Source organism: Salvelinus alpinus, chromosome 6, assembly GCF_045679555.1.
Source record: "Salvelinus alpinus chromosome 6, SLU_Salpinus.1, whole genome shotgun sequence".
NCBI classification, from domain to species: domain Eukaryota; kingdom Metazoa; phylum Chordata; class Actinopteri; order Salmoniformes; family Salmonidae; genus Salvelinus; species Salvelinus alpinus.
Window position 1 is genome coordinate 7932446 of NC_092091.1, and position 17391 is coordinate 7949836.

Sequence of the window (17391 nt, forward strand, 5' to 3'; positions counted from 1 at the left end):
TCCCTCACTGTACATATAAGTACTTATACAGTCAGATCCAAAATGATTGGCACCCCTGTGTTCATTATTTTTCAATACCTCACCCTGCGAGGATAACAACACTGAGCCTTTCTCTAGAATGTTTTAGGAGATTGGAGAACACATTGGGAAGTATCTTAGACCATTCCTCCATACAGACCAGTGGAAGCATAACAGCCCCATAGATCAAAGATCCACCACCATTTTATACAGCAGGTATCGAGCTCTGTTTTGCATATGATTCTTCTATTTGACACCAAACCCACCCCTGGTGTGTGTGGCCAAAAGAGCTTCATTAAATAGTCTTTCTTGCTCATCTTTATCAAGGATGCCTTTTAATTTGTACCTGACTGTAAATACACAGAGATAGTGTATAATATACATGTGTGTATGTTCAAGTGTATATGTCAAATCTCCATCTTTTAATGAAGGTAATACTCACGTTGTTTCTATCATTGTTTAACAAGACCACAACACTCTTGAGGCAAGTGTCAAACTTCTGTCTTATACAGGGAACCAGCTGGACCAGCACAGTGAACTTTGGACTGGCTTCATCCTGAAACAGAGAAGGGAAACAAAAAAAACAAAAGAATTGATGAGAAAATGTTGTGACATAAAATGTCATCCACTTATCATCTAGATTGTCTCTTCATAAAAGTATAGTGTAATTGTCAGTTACCTTGCTTTCCACCTTGGCTAAGGGGTAGTAGCAGTCCCCATGGAAGGTGAATGCTTTCCCATCGAAGGTCGTCACATGTGAACCCTCCTCAACTGCACATGTACCAGGGCTGGGCAGACTTTTACAGGACCACTGACCATGGTGACAGACACTGAATCACAGACACAGAACAAATTATGAAGTCATTTACAGGACCAAGGATCATGGTGACAGACACTGAATCACAGACACAAAAGAAATGATGAAATAATTTACAGGACCAAGGATCATGGTGACAGACACTGAATCACAGACACAGAACAAATTATGAAGTCATTTACAGGATAAACCAGATACATGAACCCTCTGTTAAGACTTCTGTCTGAACTTAACTTGTTATTTTAACTGTACAGTGCTTTACATTGAGCACTTTAAGTCTAAACCTTTGACTCACCATTCCTCACGGTCCTGTCTGAATACTTCTCCAGAGTTGTAAACTTTGTCGTGTTTGCACTGACACTGGTCCTGAGTGACACACCCCCGCTTTGAGATGTCATCAAACACAGTCCCTACAGAGTGGTGAAAACAGACAACATGTCACGAAAGTCACCACAGTCCCTACAGAGTGGTGAAAACAGACAACGTGTCATGAATATCACCACAGGCCCTACAGAGTGGTGAAAACAGACAACATGTCACGAACGTCACCACAGTCCCTACAGAGTGGTGAAAACAGACATGTCATGAATATCACCACAGGCCCTACAGAGTGGTGAAAACAGACAACATGTCACGAACGTCACCACAGTCCCTACAGAGTAGTGAAAACATACAACGTGTCGTGAACGTCACCACAGTCCCTACAGAGTGGTGAAAACAGACAACATGTCATGAACGTCACCACAATCCCTACAGAGTGGTGAAAACAGACAACGTGTTACTAACGTCACAGAATGAGATACAGTGAGTTAGTCTAATGTTATTTGTGGTATAATGGAACGAACTGTATAATAACGAAATCTGTACAAATACACTTTATAAATTATATGTATTATTACTAAATGTAAACCAAATGTGTATTATGACTAAATATATAATATCATCACTGTTATACTGATACATTGAGGTGTGTTGTAGTTCTCTATCATCACTGTTATACTGATACATTGAGGTGAGTTGTAGTTCTCTATCATCACTGTTATACTGATACATTGAGGTGTGTTGTAGTTCTCTATCATCACTGTTATACTGATACATTGAGGTGTGTTGTAGTTCTCTATCATCACTGTTATATTGATACATTGAGGTGTGTTGTAGTTCTCTATCATCACTGTTATACTGATACATTGAGGTGTGTTGTAGTTCTCTATCATCACTGTTATACTGATACATTGAGGTGTGTTGTAGTTCTCTATCATCACTGTTATACTGATACATTGAGGTGTGTTGTAGTTCTCTATCATCACTGTTATACTGATACATTGAGGTGTGTTGTAGTTCTCTATCATCACTGTTATACTGATACATTGAGGTGTGTTGAGGTTCTCTATCATCACTGTTATACTGATACATTGAGGTGTGTTGTAGTTCTCTATCATCACTGTTATACTGATACATTGAGGTGTGTTGAGGTTCTCTATCATCACTGTTATACTGATACATTGAGGTGTGTTGTAGTTCTCTATCATCACTGTTATACTGATACATTGAGGTGTGTTGTAGTTCTCTATCATCACTGTTATACTGATACATTGAGGTGTGTTGTAGTTCTCTATCATCACTGTTATACTGATACATTGAGGTGTGTTGTAGTTCTCTATCATCACTGTTATACTGATACATTGAGGTGTGTTGTAGTTCTCTATCATCACTGTTCTACTGATACATTGAGGTGTGTTGTAGTTCTCTATCACCACTGTTCTACTGATACATTGAGGTGTGTTGTAGTTCTCTATCATCACTGTTATACTGATACATTGAGGTGTGTTGTAGTTCTCTATCATCACTGTTATACTGATACATTGAGGTGTGTTGTAGTTCTCTATCATCACTGTTATACTGATACATTGAGGTGTGTTGTAGTTCTCTATCATCACTGTTATACTGATACATTGAGGTGTGTTGTAGTTCTCTATCATCACTGTTCTACTGATACATTGAGGTGTGTTGTAGTTCTCTATCATCACTGCTATACTGATACATTGAGGTGTGTTGTAGTTCTCTATCATCACTGTTATACTGATACATTGAGGTGTGTTGTAGTTCTCTATCATCACTGTTATACTGATACATTGAGGTGTGTTGTAGTTCTCTATCATCACTGTTATACTGATACATTGAGGTGTGTTGTAGTTCTCTATCATCACTGTTCTACTGATACATTGAGGTGTGTTGTAGTTCTCTATCATCACTGTTATACTGATACATTGAGGTGTGTTGTAGTTCTCTATCATCACTGTTATACTGATACATTGAGGTGTGTTGTAGTTCTCTATCACCACTGTTCTACTGATACATTGAGGTGTGTTGTGGTTAAAGGCTGACCGTGAGGGCAGAAGCAGCCGTCCATCAGGTGTTCTTCACACAGGGAGCTGGTGTCTGAGTGGGTACAGGTATCCATGCAGGGAGAGCCACTCTCCAGATAACCCATGTTGAACGGACACTGCTTCTCTAAGAAAACAAAGAAAATCAATTATAGTGCATTTTATTATTATATGTTAATATGTATATTTATTCATATTTTTAGACATTTGTGTGATCTGAAGCTGACTATGGACAATAAAGAGTTATTTTTTTGCATGTGACTTTTTGATCTACAACTCTACTGTAATCCAGTAAATGTTTTCCTGAACACCCAGACAGTTATTGAGATGTCCCATTACCACAGAAGGCTGTTGTTCTCCAGTGGGGTGGCTGTCCCCCGGCGTGGGAGCACTGTCTGGAGTACTCTGCCAGGGTGCTGCAGACACAGAAGCTATCAGAAGTGTTGCTGCAGCCACACAGGTCCTGAACACAGGCCTGGATGTAGGGCTCAGGGTTCACGACTGCACCACAGGAGCTCCACAACGCCGAGCGCAGGAGCTGGTCACACTGGGCATGCTGAGGAGGAGGAGGAGGAGGAGGAAGAGGTGAAGGAGGAGAAGGTATAGGTGAATGAGGATGGAGAAGAGGAGGAGGAGGTGGGAAGAGGTGGAGGAGGAGAGAGAGGAGGAGGAAGTGGAGGGAGAAGAGGAGGAAGTTGAGAGAGAGAAGGAGGAGGAGGAGGAAGAGGTGAATGAGGAGAAGGTATAGGTGAATGAGGAGGGAGAGGAGGAGGAGGAGGAGGAGAAAGAGGTGGAGGAGGAGGAGGAGGAAGAGGTGAATGAGGAGGGAGAGGAGGATGAGGTGGAGTTAGAGGTGGAGGAGGAGAGAGAGGAGGAGGAAGTGGAGGGAGAAGAGGAGGAATTTGAGGGAGAGAAGGAGGGGAAGGAGGAGGAGGAGGAGTGGGAGAGGAGGAAGAGGTAGAGGTAGAAGAGGAGGGAAAGGAGGAGGAGGGGAAGGTGGAGGTGGAGGGAGAGAAGGAGGAGGAGGAGGAGGAGGAGGAGGAGGAGGAGGAGGAGGAGGAGGGAGAGGAGGTGGAAGGGAGGGAGAGAAGGAGTGGGAGAGAATGAGTGGGAGAGGAGGAGGAGGAGGAGGAGTATAGGACAAGGAAGTTAAGGAGGAAGAGAAGGAAGAGAAGGAGGAGGAGGTTGTTAGTTGCAATACGAATAATATTATGCCATATTTGAACATTATTCGTTCCTTAAAACCGGCCAACATCCGGTGAAATTGCAGAGCGCCAAATTCAAATTACAGAAATACACATAATAAGCATTCTTAAAATATAAAAGTGTTATACATCGGTTAAAAGATGAACTTCTTGTTAATCCAGCCGCGGTGTCAGATTTCAAAAAGGCTTTACGGCGAAAGCATACCATGCGATTATCTGAGGACAGCGCCCCACGTAAAAAAATCATACAAACATTTACCAGCCAAGTAGAGGAGTCACTAAAGTCAGAAATAGCGATAAAATGAAATAAAATTATAAAATGAAAAATGAAACCCATTGTTCAGTAATCCAATGGCTCCATGGTGGTCACAACAGGCAGACGAATACATACTAAAAGTACCGGTAAAGTTCGTCGAAACATGTCAAACGATGTTTATAATTAATCCTTAGGTTGTTTATTGTCTTTATAATCAATAATATTTCAACCGGACAATACCATTTTCAATAGAAAGGAAAAATAACAAACGGCGCGCTCATGGGAGCGCGCCCAAATCAGGTCTGCATACTTCCTCTGTCCTCTGACCAAAAGGGCTTTTAACTCATCGTTGTTCAAAATAAAAGCCTGAAACCATGTCTAAAGACTGTTGACATCTAGTGGAAGCCATAGGAACTGCAATCTGATTCCTAACCCATTGGATTCTCTATAGGCATTGAGTTGAAAAACAGCAACATGAAAATAATTCCACTTCCGGGATGGACTTTTATCAGGTTTTCGCCTGCCATATCAGTTCTGTTATACTCACAGACATTATTTTAACAGTTTTGGAAACGTTAGAGTGTTTTCTATATGCATATCCTAGCTTCTGGGCCTGAGTAACAGGCAGTTTACTTTGGGCACGATTTTCATCCAGAGGTGAAAATACTACTCCCTCCCCAAGAGAGGAAATGTCAGTCAAATAAATCAATAGAATGAGTGAAGTACATGGAAATACTGTAGTCTATTTGTCAGGCTGAACAGACTGGAGGTAGAACTTACAAACTCCTTGCATGTGTCCTCTTTAGGCTGAACGTCTGCAGGTTCATCTTCCTCTTCCTCTTCATAGGGGTCTTCACAGTCCTCGTTGGGCCTGTGGACCTTCTGCCTGTTTCCAAACTCAATGGGGCTCACTTTACGACCTGCACGGAAATAACACGATGTCATCCTTCATCGATAAGTTATTAGAAACGCATATAAATGTGTATAAATGTATATTAATGAACGTTCAGCCTGTGTGAAATTACACTGATGCTACTAGATATAAGAATATATAACAGTCACTTAGAATATATAAATAAATAGCATGTTAATAATAACAACTAAATAAGTCATTATAAATATTTAGATAAATGCTTAGAAATTTGTTATAAGTGACTATACATGTAATAAATGATAATATTAGCCACTTGGAAAATATTGATTACACTTAACATCTTAAAACCTTACAGGAATAAGCCATTAGAAATACTTGTACATATTAATATAAATGATTATAAGTGTGTTATAAATGACTATACATGTTATAATCCTCATGAATTGTAACGCTAATAATTCTTAGAAATGCTCACCATCATGAATAAATTCACTGTGGACTGGAAGGCCATTGAAGTCTCCACAGAGACCACAGGTACGGTTGGTATACTCCGTGTCCAGCTCCACCTAACGCAAACAGTGATGGGTCAACTATTCTCTAAGGTAGACTCAGAGAAATGCCGTTGCCACGAGCAGCAGCGCAGATATTGAGATGAGATACAAGACTTCAACTCTCACACAGTCACACACGTGGTATCTGTGTATGTGCACGGGTTCGTTTTACACTGTTCACTGTTTAATGACAGCAGTCAATTTCAATGAACTTATTGATTCTTACAAAGCAAATAAATAAATACACATCTGTATTCATTCTTCTAATTAATGTTTTGATTCTTATAAAAGCTTACCATGACGGCATCTTCTCCATTCCACATGACAACCAGGCCAACCTTGGAGTAGAGTTTGGTGTAAACTGCATTCCTCTCCAGTTGGACTCCTCCATTGTAGTACGGCAGAGTTACACTGGGAATAAGGATGAAGAACATAATTAATAATAGAGATCACATAGAAATGTACCAATGTGTCAATTAACAACAAAGAGACACAAAATACAATTAAATCCTTTGAATTCAAAATGGAATCCCTGGAAATATGTCAGAGTACTGTCTCAGATGGGAATAGGTAACAGCATAATATAAATCCATTACTTTTTGCAGAGAAGAAATGGTAGATAGATAGATAGATAGATAGATAGATAGATAGATAGATAGATAGATAGATAGATAGATAGATAGATAGATAGATAGATAGATAGATAGAAAACGTACATTTCTCCATTGACCGCGACGTGAGTCTTGGTCAGATGGAAGACCAGGTCGTTGATAGTGACCACTACGTGTTTGACCGTAGGGTTCCCCTCGGTCTCAGTAGCCTCGTTCCTCTTCAGGTGCACAGAGAACTCCTGATAGGACTCAGAGTGGCAGTCGGAGGCCAGGTTGTATTCACACGTCCCTGGGAACTGGTACACGTCTCCATCGAAGGTCTTGAAGTGCTCTCTGCCCCAGGTGCTGCAGATGCTGTTCACATGGTTGGACTGGCGAGCTGAGGAGACGAAAACAGAAAAAGTTACCCACTTTAAATTTATGGAATCAGAAAGAGACACAATTTATAACTTTGCTGTAAATTGTAAATAATGCAGCATTTATTTCAAAATATCCAATTGTAGTGGATTGTGAATCGAGATATTAAAAAATATGACACTCTTAGACAGACTGCACTCAGATTAGCTCCAAGCAAAATTGTTCATAATAACAAAATGTGTCTGTTCCTGACTGATAGTTGCCTCGAAATAGATGGAACTTAATCTAACGCCATCTCTATACAGTATCTATTTCTATGTTTGACTGTTTGTCTTTGTCTGCATAGATCAAAATAAATCACTGCCAAAAATGATCCTGTATCGTCTTACCTTTCTTGGCTTTCACCTGGACGGCGCTCGTTAGTGGCAGAGCGAGAACACACAACCACAGAGTTGTCCACCCCATAGTTAGTGTCCAGGTGAAGTGGGCTTCAGGTAAAAGTGTAGAGTGCTGCTCGACAGCCTCCTTTATAATGGCATTGTTTAATCTGTCTGTCAGTTCACACCCATCAGAAGGAGGATGTCAGACATCTTTATTGAGACATGGTAAACATGTCTATTGACAGGGCCAGATTAACGACTGGGCGATCAGATAACATAAGAACACGGCATAAGTCATTGCAAAATTTGAAGAATTGCAGGAAATAAGCTTTAAAACAGCAACATTTTGTCTTCGTTGCCAAGAGGGGGGGGTTCTCTAAACTGTTATTGTACAGTGGCCCAGATTTGTGTTTATTCCAGCCCTGTCTAAGGAAATTCAACCACTTTCAGAAATCCCCTTTACTATCTATTATTTCCTTTATGCTGAATGTAAATGTTAAAAAAATGAAAAAAGCTATGTTTTTAACTTTGGACTTACAATAAATACTATATATTCATAACGGAGACAGTGTTGTTGTTCCTTCAATGATGCATCGTTTGATTATTTAAAGTAAAGCACCTCTTAGAAAACAAGGTGATGTCCAGAACCTAAAAGGGTTGTTCGGCGGTCACCATAGGAGATTTTAGGTTCCAGGTAGAAGAACCTGTAACCCATTTTTGGTTCCACAGAGAGTTCTACATGGAACCCAAACGGGTTCTACATGGAACCAAATAGGGTTCTCCTATGGAGACAGCCAAAGGCCCCATAGGACCTTCAAGGGAAAGGGGGATACCTAGTCATTCAAGTGAAAAGTGTTTTCTGTATTTAACCCAACCCCTCTGAAACAGAGAGGTGCGGGGGGCTGCCATAACCAACATCCACATCTTCGGCTCCCGGGGAACTGTGGGTTAACCGCCTTGTTCAGGGTCAGAACTACAGATTTTTACCTTGTTCAGCTCGGGGATTCGCTGCTGGCCGAACACTCGAACCACTAGGCTACTCCAGTTGTTTGAGCATGAAACAATATTGAAAAAGCAACGATATTGTGTGAATATGGACATTATATGGAGTAAATAGCCTAATACACAATATAAGGTTGACCCTTTTTACATTCTTCTATTCAACAACTATGCTGGATGTGTAACCAGGCCGACCCTGTACAGCTCAGCTTCACTTGACTCATTTGGGCCCTACAGTAAGAATTGTTTAATCAACCACCAATCAAACAAGCTAAGCGTCAGTATAGAGACTAAGTAGAGTCGCAATTCAACGGCTCATCTCAGCTTCACTTGACTCATTTGGGCCCTACAGTTTGAATCCCACTTAAGAGTTGTTATAGCAACCACCAAAAATACTTCCTACTGTGTTTTCTTATATATCCTCCTGATTGAACCTCAATCAAGTATATCTCAGCATCAGTATCACTATTTACATGATCAATATGGATTAATACCTCAGATTCAAGTCCTGATCACTTTATTACATTCTCATAATCGTAAACGCCTCGTACTTCCTGTAATCTAACGTGAATGTGTCAACATTACACAGGTTAAGAGCACTTCAGCCATTCAGTTTAAACTGTGTAGTGATGCATGTACCAGTATGCTTTAGGCATGGATGACGCCAGTGACAGAACGTGGCTGAGTCTTGAATGACACCCTATTCCCTATTTAGTACACTACTTTTGACCAGGCCCCATAGGCCTCTAGTTGAAAGTAGTTTACTATATAGGTAATAGGGATCCATTTGGGATGTAGCCAGTGTCTATCCCCCAGCAGCAGCAGCTCAGTAGAAGGGTTCTATCAGGGATAGAGTCATCTAGACATGGTTCAGGGTTGTGTCACCTTCTATCTACCATCTGTCTCTCTTGAAGGAGGATCAACCGAGGTCATTTACAGTGCTACATCCTGGTCCTGCCCATATTCTGAAGACTTTCAGTCCCTTTACAGCCTGGGTGTCAGTCAGTTTCTGCTATCTTGTCAACTCCTTGTCATTCAAGGGCACGCCAAACATGACAGTTTCATAAGACGCAATATACAGTGCATTCGGGAAAGTATTCAGACCCCTTGACTTTTTTCACATTTTGTTACGTTACAGCCTTATTCTGAGATGTATTAAATAGCTTTTCCCCCCTTTCAATCTACACACAATAACCCATAATGACAAAGAAAAAACAGGTTTTAGAAATGTTTGCAAATTTAGTGTTGTGTAGAATGGTCTGGAATGTAGGTACAGTGCTTTGATAATGAATGAATACACTCCTGATCAAGCATTAATTAACAGAGTTCACTCTCATGACAGCCCCGTTGTATTCCTTCTCTACCCTTCGCTTGTGGACTTCAATGGACAACACATCAGCTGTAAATAACCAGGCGAACAAAAACTTTAGAACCCAAACCGCTACACACAGCCTACATTGTTGTCACCATATTAGCTAAAGTAATATTGGGGCAAATCCAACACAACACATTACTGAGTACCACTCCTCATATTTTCAAGCATACTAGTTACTGCATCATGTTACGGTTATGCTTGTAATCATTAAGGACTGGGGAGTTTTTCAGGATAAAAAATTAACTAAATGGAGCTACGCACATGCAAAATCCTGGTTTAGTCTGCTTTCCACCAGACGCTGGGAGATGAATTCACCTTTTAGCAGGACAATAACCTACACTGGAGTTGCTTACCAAGAAGACAGTGAATGTTCCTCAGTGGCCAAGTAAGAGTTCTGACTTAAATCTGCTTGAAAACCTATGGCAAGAACTGAGAATGGTTGTCTAGCAATGATATACAACCAATTTGACAGAGCTTAAAGAATTTTGGGGAAAATAATAATGGGAAAATGTTGCAATCCAGTCACGGAAAGCTCTTAGAGATTTACCCAGAAAGACTCACAGCTGTAACCATTGCCAAGGTGATCTAACATGTATTGACTCAGGGGGTTGAAAACTTATGCAATCAATATAGGTTTTAATAGTCACAGTGGGTACTACATCTCCTATACACTTCCTCATTAACTCAGTCACCATATCCGTGTATGGACAAAACATATCCGTGTATGGACAAAACACAAAACACAATTTTATTTTCATATTGTTTTGTTTTTTTACAAATGTTAGAATTTTTCTTCCACTTTCATATTACAGAGTATTTTATGTAGATCGTTGACAAAAATGATAATTCAATCCATTTGAATCCCACTTTGTAACACAATGTGGAGAAAGTCAAGGGGTGTGAATACTTTCTGAAGGGACTGTAGGCCTGGGCTACAATATTCTGACCATATGAACACATTTATTTTAGGCCATCATTTAACCAAATTATGTAGGCTATATATACAATATTCTGACCATAGGAACAAATGTATATACAGTATTTGTAGCCAGACATGATTTAATGAAAAGCAGTAAACATACACATTTAATAACAGAGTCATGAATACAATCAAGCAATAGTAAACATACACAACACTGTTTCACATTCTTTAATAACAGACTCATGAACCTGATAAAATAGGCTACAGCTCACTTCACAGCTTCCCCGATGCTTCACAGCTTCCCCGGCGCGTAACAGCTTCCTCTGCGCCTAACAGCTTCCCCTGCGCCTAACAGCGTCCCCTGCGCCTAACAGCTTCCCCTGTGCCTAACAGCTTCCCCTGCGCTTCACAGCTTCCCCGGCGCCTGACAGCTTCCCCGGCGCCTAACAGCTTCCCCTGCGCTTCACAGCTTCCCCTGCGCTTCACAGCTTCCCCGGCGCCTAACAGCTTCCCCTGCGCTTCACAGCTTCCCCTGCGCTTCACAGCTTCCCCGGTGCCTAACAGCTTCCCCGGTGCTTCACAGCTTCCCCGGCACCTAACAGCTTCCCCTGCGCTTCACAGCTTCCCCGGCGCCTAACAGCTTCCCCTGCGATTCACAGCTTCCCCGGCGCCTAACAGCTTCCCCTGTTCTTCACAGCTTCCCCGGTGCTTCACATCTCAACATATTGTAGCCTTTTTTTGTGTGTGTGTTAAAAATTAATAATGCTAAAATAAATCACATGACACATCTAGTCATGACAGAAAGCATTTTCAACTTCATGCAAAGTAACACTTTTGTATCACTTAATACAATTATATTATTGATAGTAGTTGGGGGGAAGGTGCTTGTGGTCGTGCTTTCATAAAGCACACCAAACCAGGAGGAGCAAGGTAAAAAAATAAAGCTTATTGTGCACAAAGACCCACTCCAGTGTCGCACTCCACCTCCTGTACAGACACCTAGTGTAGGACGAAATAGCAACATCTCACACAGTAGCCACCAGTCTGAGCGTGTCGTTGCACCTAGACATGAGAAGGTAGTCTCCCTAAGAGATCTTCCCTCCCTCAATCGCAGGGAGTTCAAGATCAATAGGGATCAAATAGAAGACCACACATCAAATATGAGCTACAATCATCTGTGTAAACATAAGATGAGGGGTTGAGAGAGGACTTTAGTGAGGTAGTCAGAGGAGTGTTGAGAATAATAAAACCAAGGAACGTTAAGGACATGTTAATGAACAAGGATGTATAACGGGATGAGTCTACGGGATTCTGAAGCATACAAGATAGTGTCTGGAAACAGTAAACAGTCCGAGCTCCAGAAACAAGGCCTATTACGAAAAGCAGACAAGGGGTGTGGTTCTTCATCCTGGAGACAGTCTTAGTCTGCAACCTAAGTGAAAGAGGAAGTCTGGGGTCAACTGAGACCATAACTGTGAGAGGAACATCTACAAAGTGAGATAATACAAAATGTATGTTCACAGTTTTGCAGCACGTTATTTTTCTAACAAAAGGTTCTGTTTAAGAATATACAGTACCAGTCACAAGTTTGGACACACCTACTCATTCCAGGGTTTTTCTTTATTTTTTACTATTTTCTACATCGTAGAATAGTGAATAGTGAAGACATCAAAACTATGAAATAACACATATGGAATCATGTAGTAACCAAAAAATTGTTAAATGAATCTAAATATATTTTATATTTGAGATTCTTCAAAGTAGCCACCCTTTGCCTTGATGACAAGTTTTCACACTCTTGGCATTCTCTCAACCAGCTTCATGAGATAGTCACCTGGAATGCATTTCAAATAACAGCTGTGCCTTATTAAAAGTTAATTTGTGGAATGTCTTTACTACTTAATGCGTTTGAGCTAAACAGTTGTGACAATTTAGGGTTGGTATACAGAAGAATGCCCTATTTGGTAAACTACCAAGTCCATATTATGGAAAGAAATGCTCAAATAAGCAAAGAGAAACAACAGGCCATCATTACTTTAAGACATGAATGTGTCACGTCGGTATGAAGGATCCGGGAGACAGACGCAGGAATTCGTAATATGAGTTTTCCTTTCACCCAAATTACGGCGTGCCGTGTAAGGACATGGGGACAAAGACCAAACAAACACGTAACAAAAACACAGAGTTGAAACCCAAGCAAAATAGAGAGGAGTACCTCAAATAAATACACAGACACACAATGATTAACACACGGGACGAGACCCGTAATCATCTGCGCAATCCACAAGTGCACGAAAGCCCAAAACACACAGCACAGGTACTCATATGCACCAATGGACATTGCAACAATAATTGACAGCACCATGGTGAAAAAAGGTCACATATATACAAATACAATCATTGGGAATTGGGGCCAGGTGTGCGCAATGAAAGTTTCAGAGGTATCTGTGACAGTACAGCCCCTCCAACCCTGAAGTGCTGCACTTGCAGCGCAATGACACCGGCCTCGAGGACGATCACAGGAACTCAGTGCGGGTTGATCAGGACCCGATGCATCTGCCGAAGTTGCATCATCGTCGGACAGGCCAGTTGTCGCTGCCGAAGTTGCGTTGTTGTCGGATGGGCCAGCTGCCGCAGCCGAAGTTGCAGCGGCGGCGGACAGAACAGTAGCAGTGGCGTCGGACTGACCGGTTGTGGCGGCGTCGGAAGGGCCAGTTGTGGCTGCTGAAGTTGCGTCGTCGGACGGACCGGTTGTGGCGGTGTCGGACGGGCCAGTCAATACGAAACATTTCAAGAAGTTTAAAAGTTTCTTCAAGTGCAGTCGCAAAAACCATCAACCGCTATGATGAAACTGGCTCTCAGATTAGCAAATTTAGGCATGAAATTCATGGAACAAATGTTGACACTACACATTCAAGAATAACTGACTAAATTATGAAAGACAAACATTGTCATTTAGAGTTCTGAAAATTGAGTACGGAAGAGGTGAAACAATTATTATTGTCTATCAACAATGACAAGCCACCTGGGTCAGCTTGGATGGAAAATTACTGAGGATAATAGTGGACGATATTGCCACACCTTTTTGCCATATCTTCAATCTAAGCCTGTGCCCTCAGACCTGGAGTGAAGGAAAAGTCATTCCGCTACTGAAGAATAGTAAAGCCCACTTTACTGGCTCAAATAGCTGACCAATCAGCCTGTTACCAAACCTTGGTAAACCTTTGAAAAAAATGGTGTTTGACCAGATACAATGCATTTGTACAGTTAACAAATTGCTAACAGACTTTCAACACGCTTATAGGGAAGGACACTCAACAAGCACAGCACTTACACAAATGACTGATGACTGGCTGAGGGAAATTGACGATAAAAAAATTGTAGGGGCTGTTTTGTTAGACTTCAATGCTGGTTTTGACATTATCGATCATAGTCTGCTGCTGGAAAAATTTATATCTTTTGGCTTTATACCCACTGACATATTGTGGATATAGAGTTACCTGTCTAACAGAATACAGAGGGTGTTCTTTAAAATAATGGAAACCTCTCCAACTTAATCAAGGTAGAATCAGGAATTCCCCAGGGCAGTTGTCTGGGGCCCTTACTTTTTTCAATTGGCTCAGAATGGGGCAGTACGGCTGTCCGTTGGATATACACAGAGATCTAACATTAATGACATGTATGTCAATCTCTCCAGCCTCAAAGTGGAGGAGAGATTGACTTCACCACTACTTGTATTTGTGAGAGGTATTGACATGTTGAATGCACCAAACTGTCTGTTTGAACTACTGGCACACAGCTCAGACACCCATGTACACCCCACAAGAAATGCCACCAGAGGTATCTTTACAGTACCACATAGAGCCATGACTACATGGAACTCTATTCCACATCAAGTAACTAATGCACGCAGTAAAAATAGATTTAAAAAACAGATAAAAATACACCTGATGGAACAGTGGTGACTGTGAAGCAACACAAACATAGGCACAGACACATGCATACACACACACACAATAACATACGCAATATACATTCACGTACACATGGATTTTGTGTTGTAGATATATGGTAGTAGAGTAGGGGCCTGAAGGTACAAACTTAATGTGTTGTGAAATCTGTTGTGAATGTATTGTAATGTTTAAAAAATATATATAACTGCCTTAATTTTGCTGGACCCCAGGAAGAGTAGCTGCTGCCTTGGCAGGAACTAATGGGGATCCATAATAAATCCCAGGAGGAGTAGCTGCTGCCTTGGCAGGAACTAATGGGGATCCATAATAAACCCCAGGAAGAGTAGCTGCTGCCTTGTCAGGAACTAATGGGGATCCATAATAAACCCCAGGAAGAGTAGCTGCTGCCTTGGCAGGAACTAATGGGGATCCATAATAAACCCCAGGAAGACTAGCTGCTGCCTTGGCAGGAACTAATGGGGATCCATAATAAACCTCGGGAAGGGTAGCTGCTGCCTTGGCAGGAACTAATGGGGATCCATAATAAACCCCAGGAAGAGTAGCTGCTGCCTTGGCAGGAACTAATGGGGATCCATAATAAACCCCAGGAAGAGTAGCTGCTGCCTTGGCAGGAACTAATGGGGATCCATAATAAACCCCAGGAAGAGTAGCTGCTGCCTTGGTAGGAACTAATGGGGATCCATAATAAACCCCAGGAAGAGTAGCTGCTGCCTTGGTAGGAACTAATGGGGATCCATAATAAACCCCAGGAAGAGTAGCTGCTGCCTTGGCACTACTAATTTAGTTATCAGTTAATCTGACTATTCTCTCATCACAGTAGTTTATTCACCTCAGCATTATGAGTGGTTTCTGGATAGTTGTCTAATGTTGGTTGGTCATATTGTTCTGTTTAAAAGTTACTCCTGAATCACTATGATAAATATAATTATTTTTATTGAGTGTATTTTTTAACAGAGCTTTAATGTATTTTGAAGTGCAAAGTGTAGGAATACAGAAGTGTGTTAAAAGCACTGTTTGTATGTATGGGGGTCCCTAACATTGGCAAAAGACAAAGCGTTGTGAACGGATCAGTGGTTCACCAATTGGCTTGTCAACAGTAACTAGGGGTGGTGTGTTTCTTTGCAACCATCAGGTGACGGCCCGGGAAACAAACCGGGAACTAGACAAAAACATCCAGGGGACCATGACAGAAAGTGCTAAAATTGTCCTTGGACCGTGACACTGTCCATAAAACATGAAACAACAAATATATATTTCTGTATTATAATGTCAGGGATGACTCTCTAACTGCCATCCACCTAAGAGCTAAAGCCTTGTTTACACTGCAGGATTTAATGCTCAGATCAGTTTTGTTTTCACATTTGTTTTGGAATACTGTCTGTCTAAACAGTTACAAGTGACCAAATCACCTTCATGTGTGTATTCAGACAGCAGTCATTTGCTGACATGGCTATGCTAGTTGTCTTAGTAATGTGTGAGCAGTGGTGTAGGCTGATTGGTGATGGCGATCATGCTTCCTAACACTCATAAGTTAAGTAGCAAGCTAAGGTGACAATATTGCCTGCCACGGACGTTTCCTAGTTGCTTTGAATGTTCAGAATCAGAGTGTAAGAACACTTTTAATGTCTCAAAGGACAAGATTATCCAACTTTCAAAACAAGTCGGTTTTTTGCTAGCCACAATAGTCAACTAGCTAGCTAGGTAGCCACAGCAGTCAACTAGCTAGCTAGGTAGCTGTTTAGCTAGCCACAGCATGTCAAATAGCTAGCTAGGTAGCTGTTTAGCTAGCCACAGCAGTCAACTAGCTAGCTAGGTAGCTGTTTAGCTAGCGACAGCATGTCAACTAGCTAGCTAGGTAGCTGTTTAGCTAGCCACAGCAGTCAACTAGCTAGCTAGGTAGCTGTTTAGCTAGCCACAGCAGTCAACTAGCTAGCTAGGTAGCTGTTTAGCTAGCGACAGCAGTCAACTAGCTAGCTAGGTAGCTGTTTAGCTGGACACAGCAGTCAACTAGCTAGCTAGGTAGCTGTTTAGCTGGACACAGCAGTCAACTAGCTAGCTAGGTAGCTGTTTAGCTAGCGACAGCATGTCAACTAGCTAGCTAGGTAGCTGTTTAGCTGGCCACAGCAGTCAACTAGCTAGCTAGGTAGCTGTTGAGCTGGCCACAGCAGTCCACTAGCTAGCTAGGTAGCTGTTTAGCTAGCCACAGCAGTCCACTAGCTAGCTAGGTAGCTGTTTAGCTTTCTAGCACATTCAGTCATTTGTTTGTAAACGATTCACAAGCTAGTTAGCTACCAAACGTTCTTGTCAAACTGTGAACAAAGTAGCTGGCAAGCAATATGCCAAATAACAGTCTTAAAACCACCTGAGGTCAAATTGAGCGAGATTGGACCGCTCAGACACAAGTCGTATGACCTACGAAGGTGGTTTGAAATGTGGCTGGAAATATCTGCTTCCATGTTCTTTTTGGCTGTTCAAACTGTTGGAAAATAAACAGATTCTAATCGGGTATGCAACATTTCTTGGGGGGGAATCTCTTCAGAACTGCCAGTGTGAAGAAGGCTAAAGAGGTTTCACAGCTTAATAAAACAAAGCTTTCCTAAACAAGGTGCATGGACTTCTACAAGAAAACAAACAACGGACATAAATATTTGAAAGGTTGCATTTTAAT

At 41.5% G+C, this 17391-nt stretch overlaps 1 protein-coding gene across 1 annotated transcript in view; it reads right to left on the minus strand.

Annotated features, from left to right (window-relative positions):
- Positions 1-7538, minus strand: part of LOC139577962 (mucin-2-like) — a 34536-nt gene extending 26998 nt beyond the window's left edge. Inside the window, exons 1-10 of the mRNA XM_071405083.1 lie at positions 7512-7538; positions 6822-7126; positions 6402-6516; positions 6030-6120; positions 5461-5600; positions 3559-3775; positions 3221-3346; positions 1131-1245; positions 698-848; positions 461-574 (exon numbers count right to left, since the gene is read on the minus strand). Coding sequence (XP_071261184.1) covers positions 461-574; positions 698-848; positions 1131-1245; positions 3221-3346; positions 3559-3775; positions 5461-5600; positions 6030-6120; positions 6402-6516; positions 6822-7126; positions 7512-7538 — 1401 coding nt within the window. The remainder of the gene's footprint in view (positions 1-460; positions 575-697; positions 849-1130; positions 1246-3220; positions 3347-3558; positions 3776-5460; positions 5601-6029; positions 6121-6401; positions 6517-6821; positions 7127-7511) is intronic.
- Between the last annotated feature and the right edge of the window lie 9853 nt (positions 7539-17391).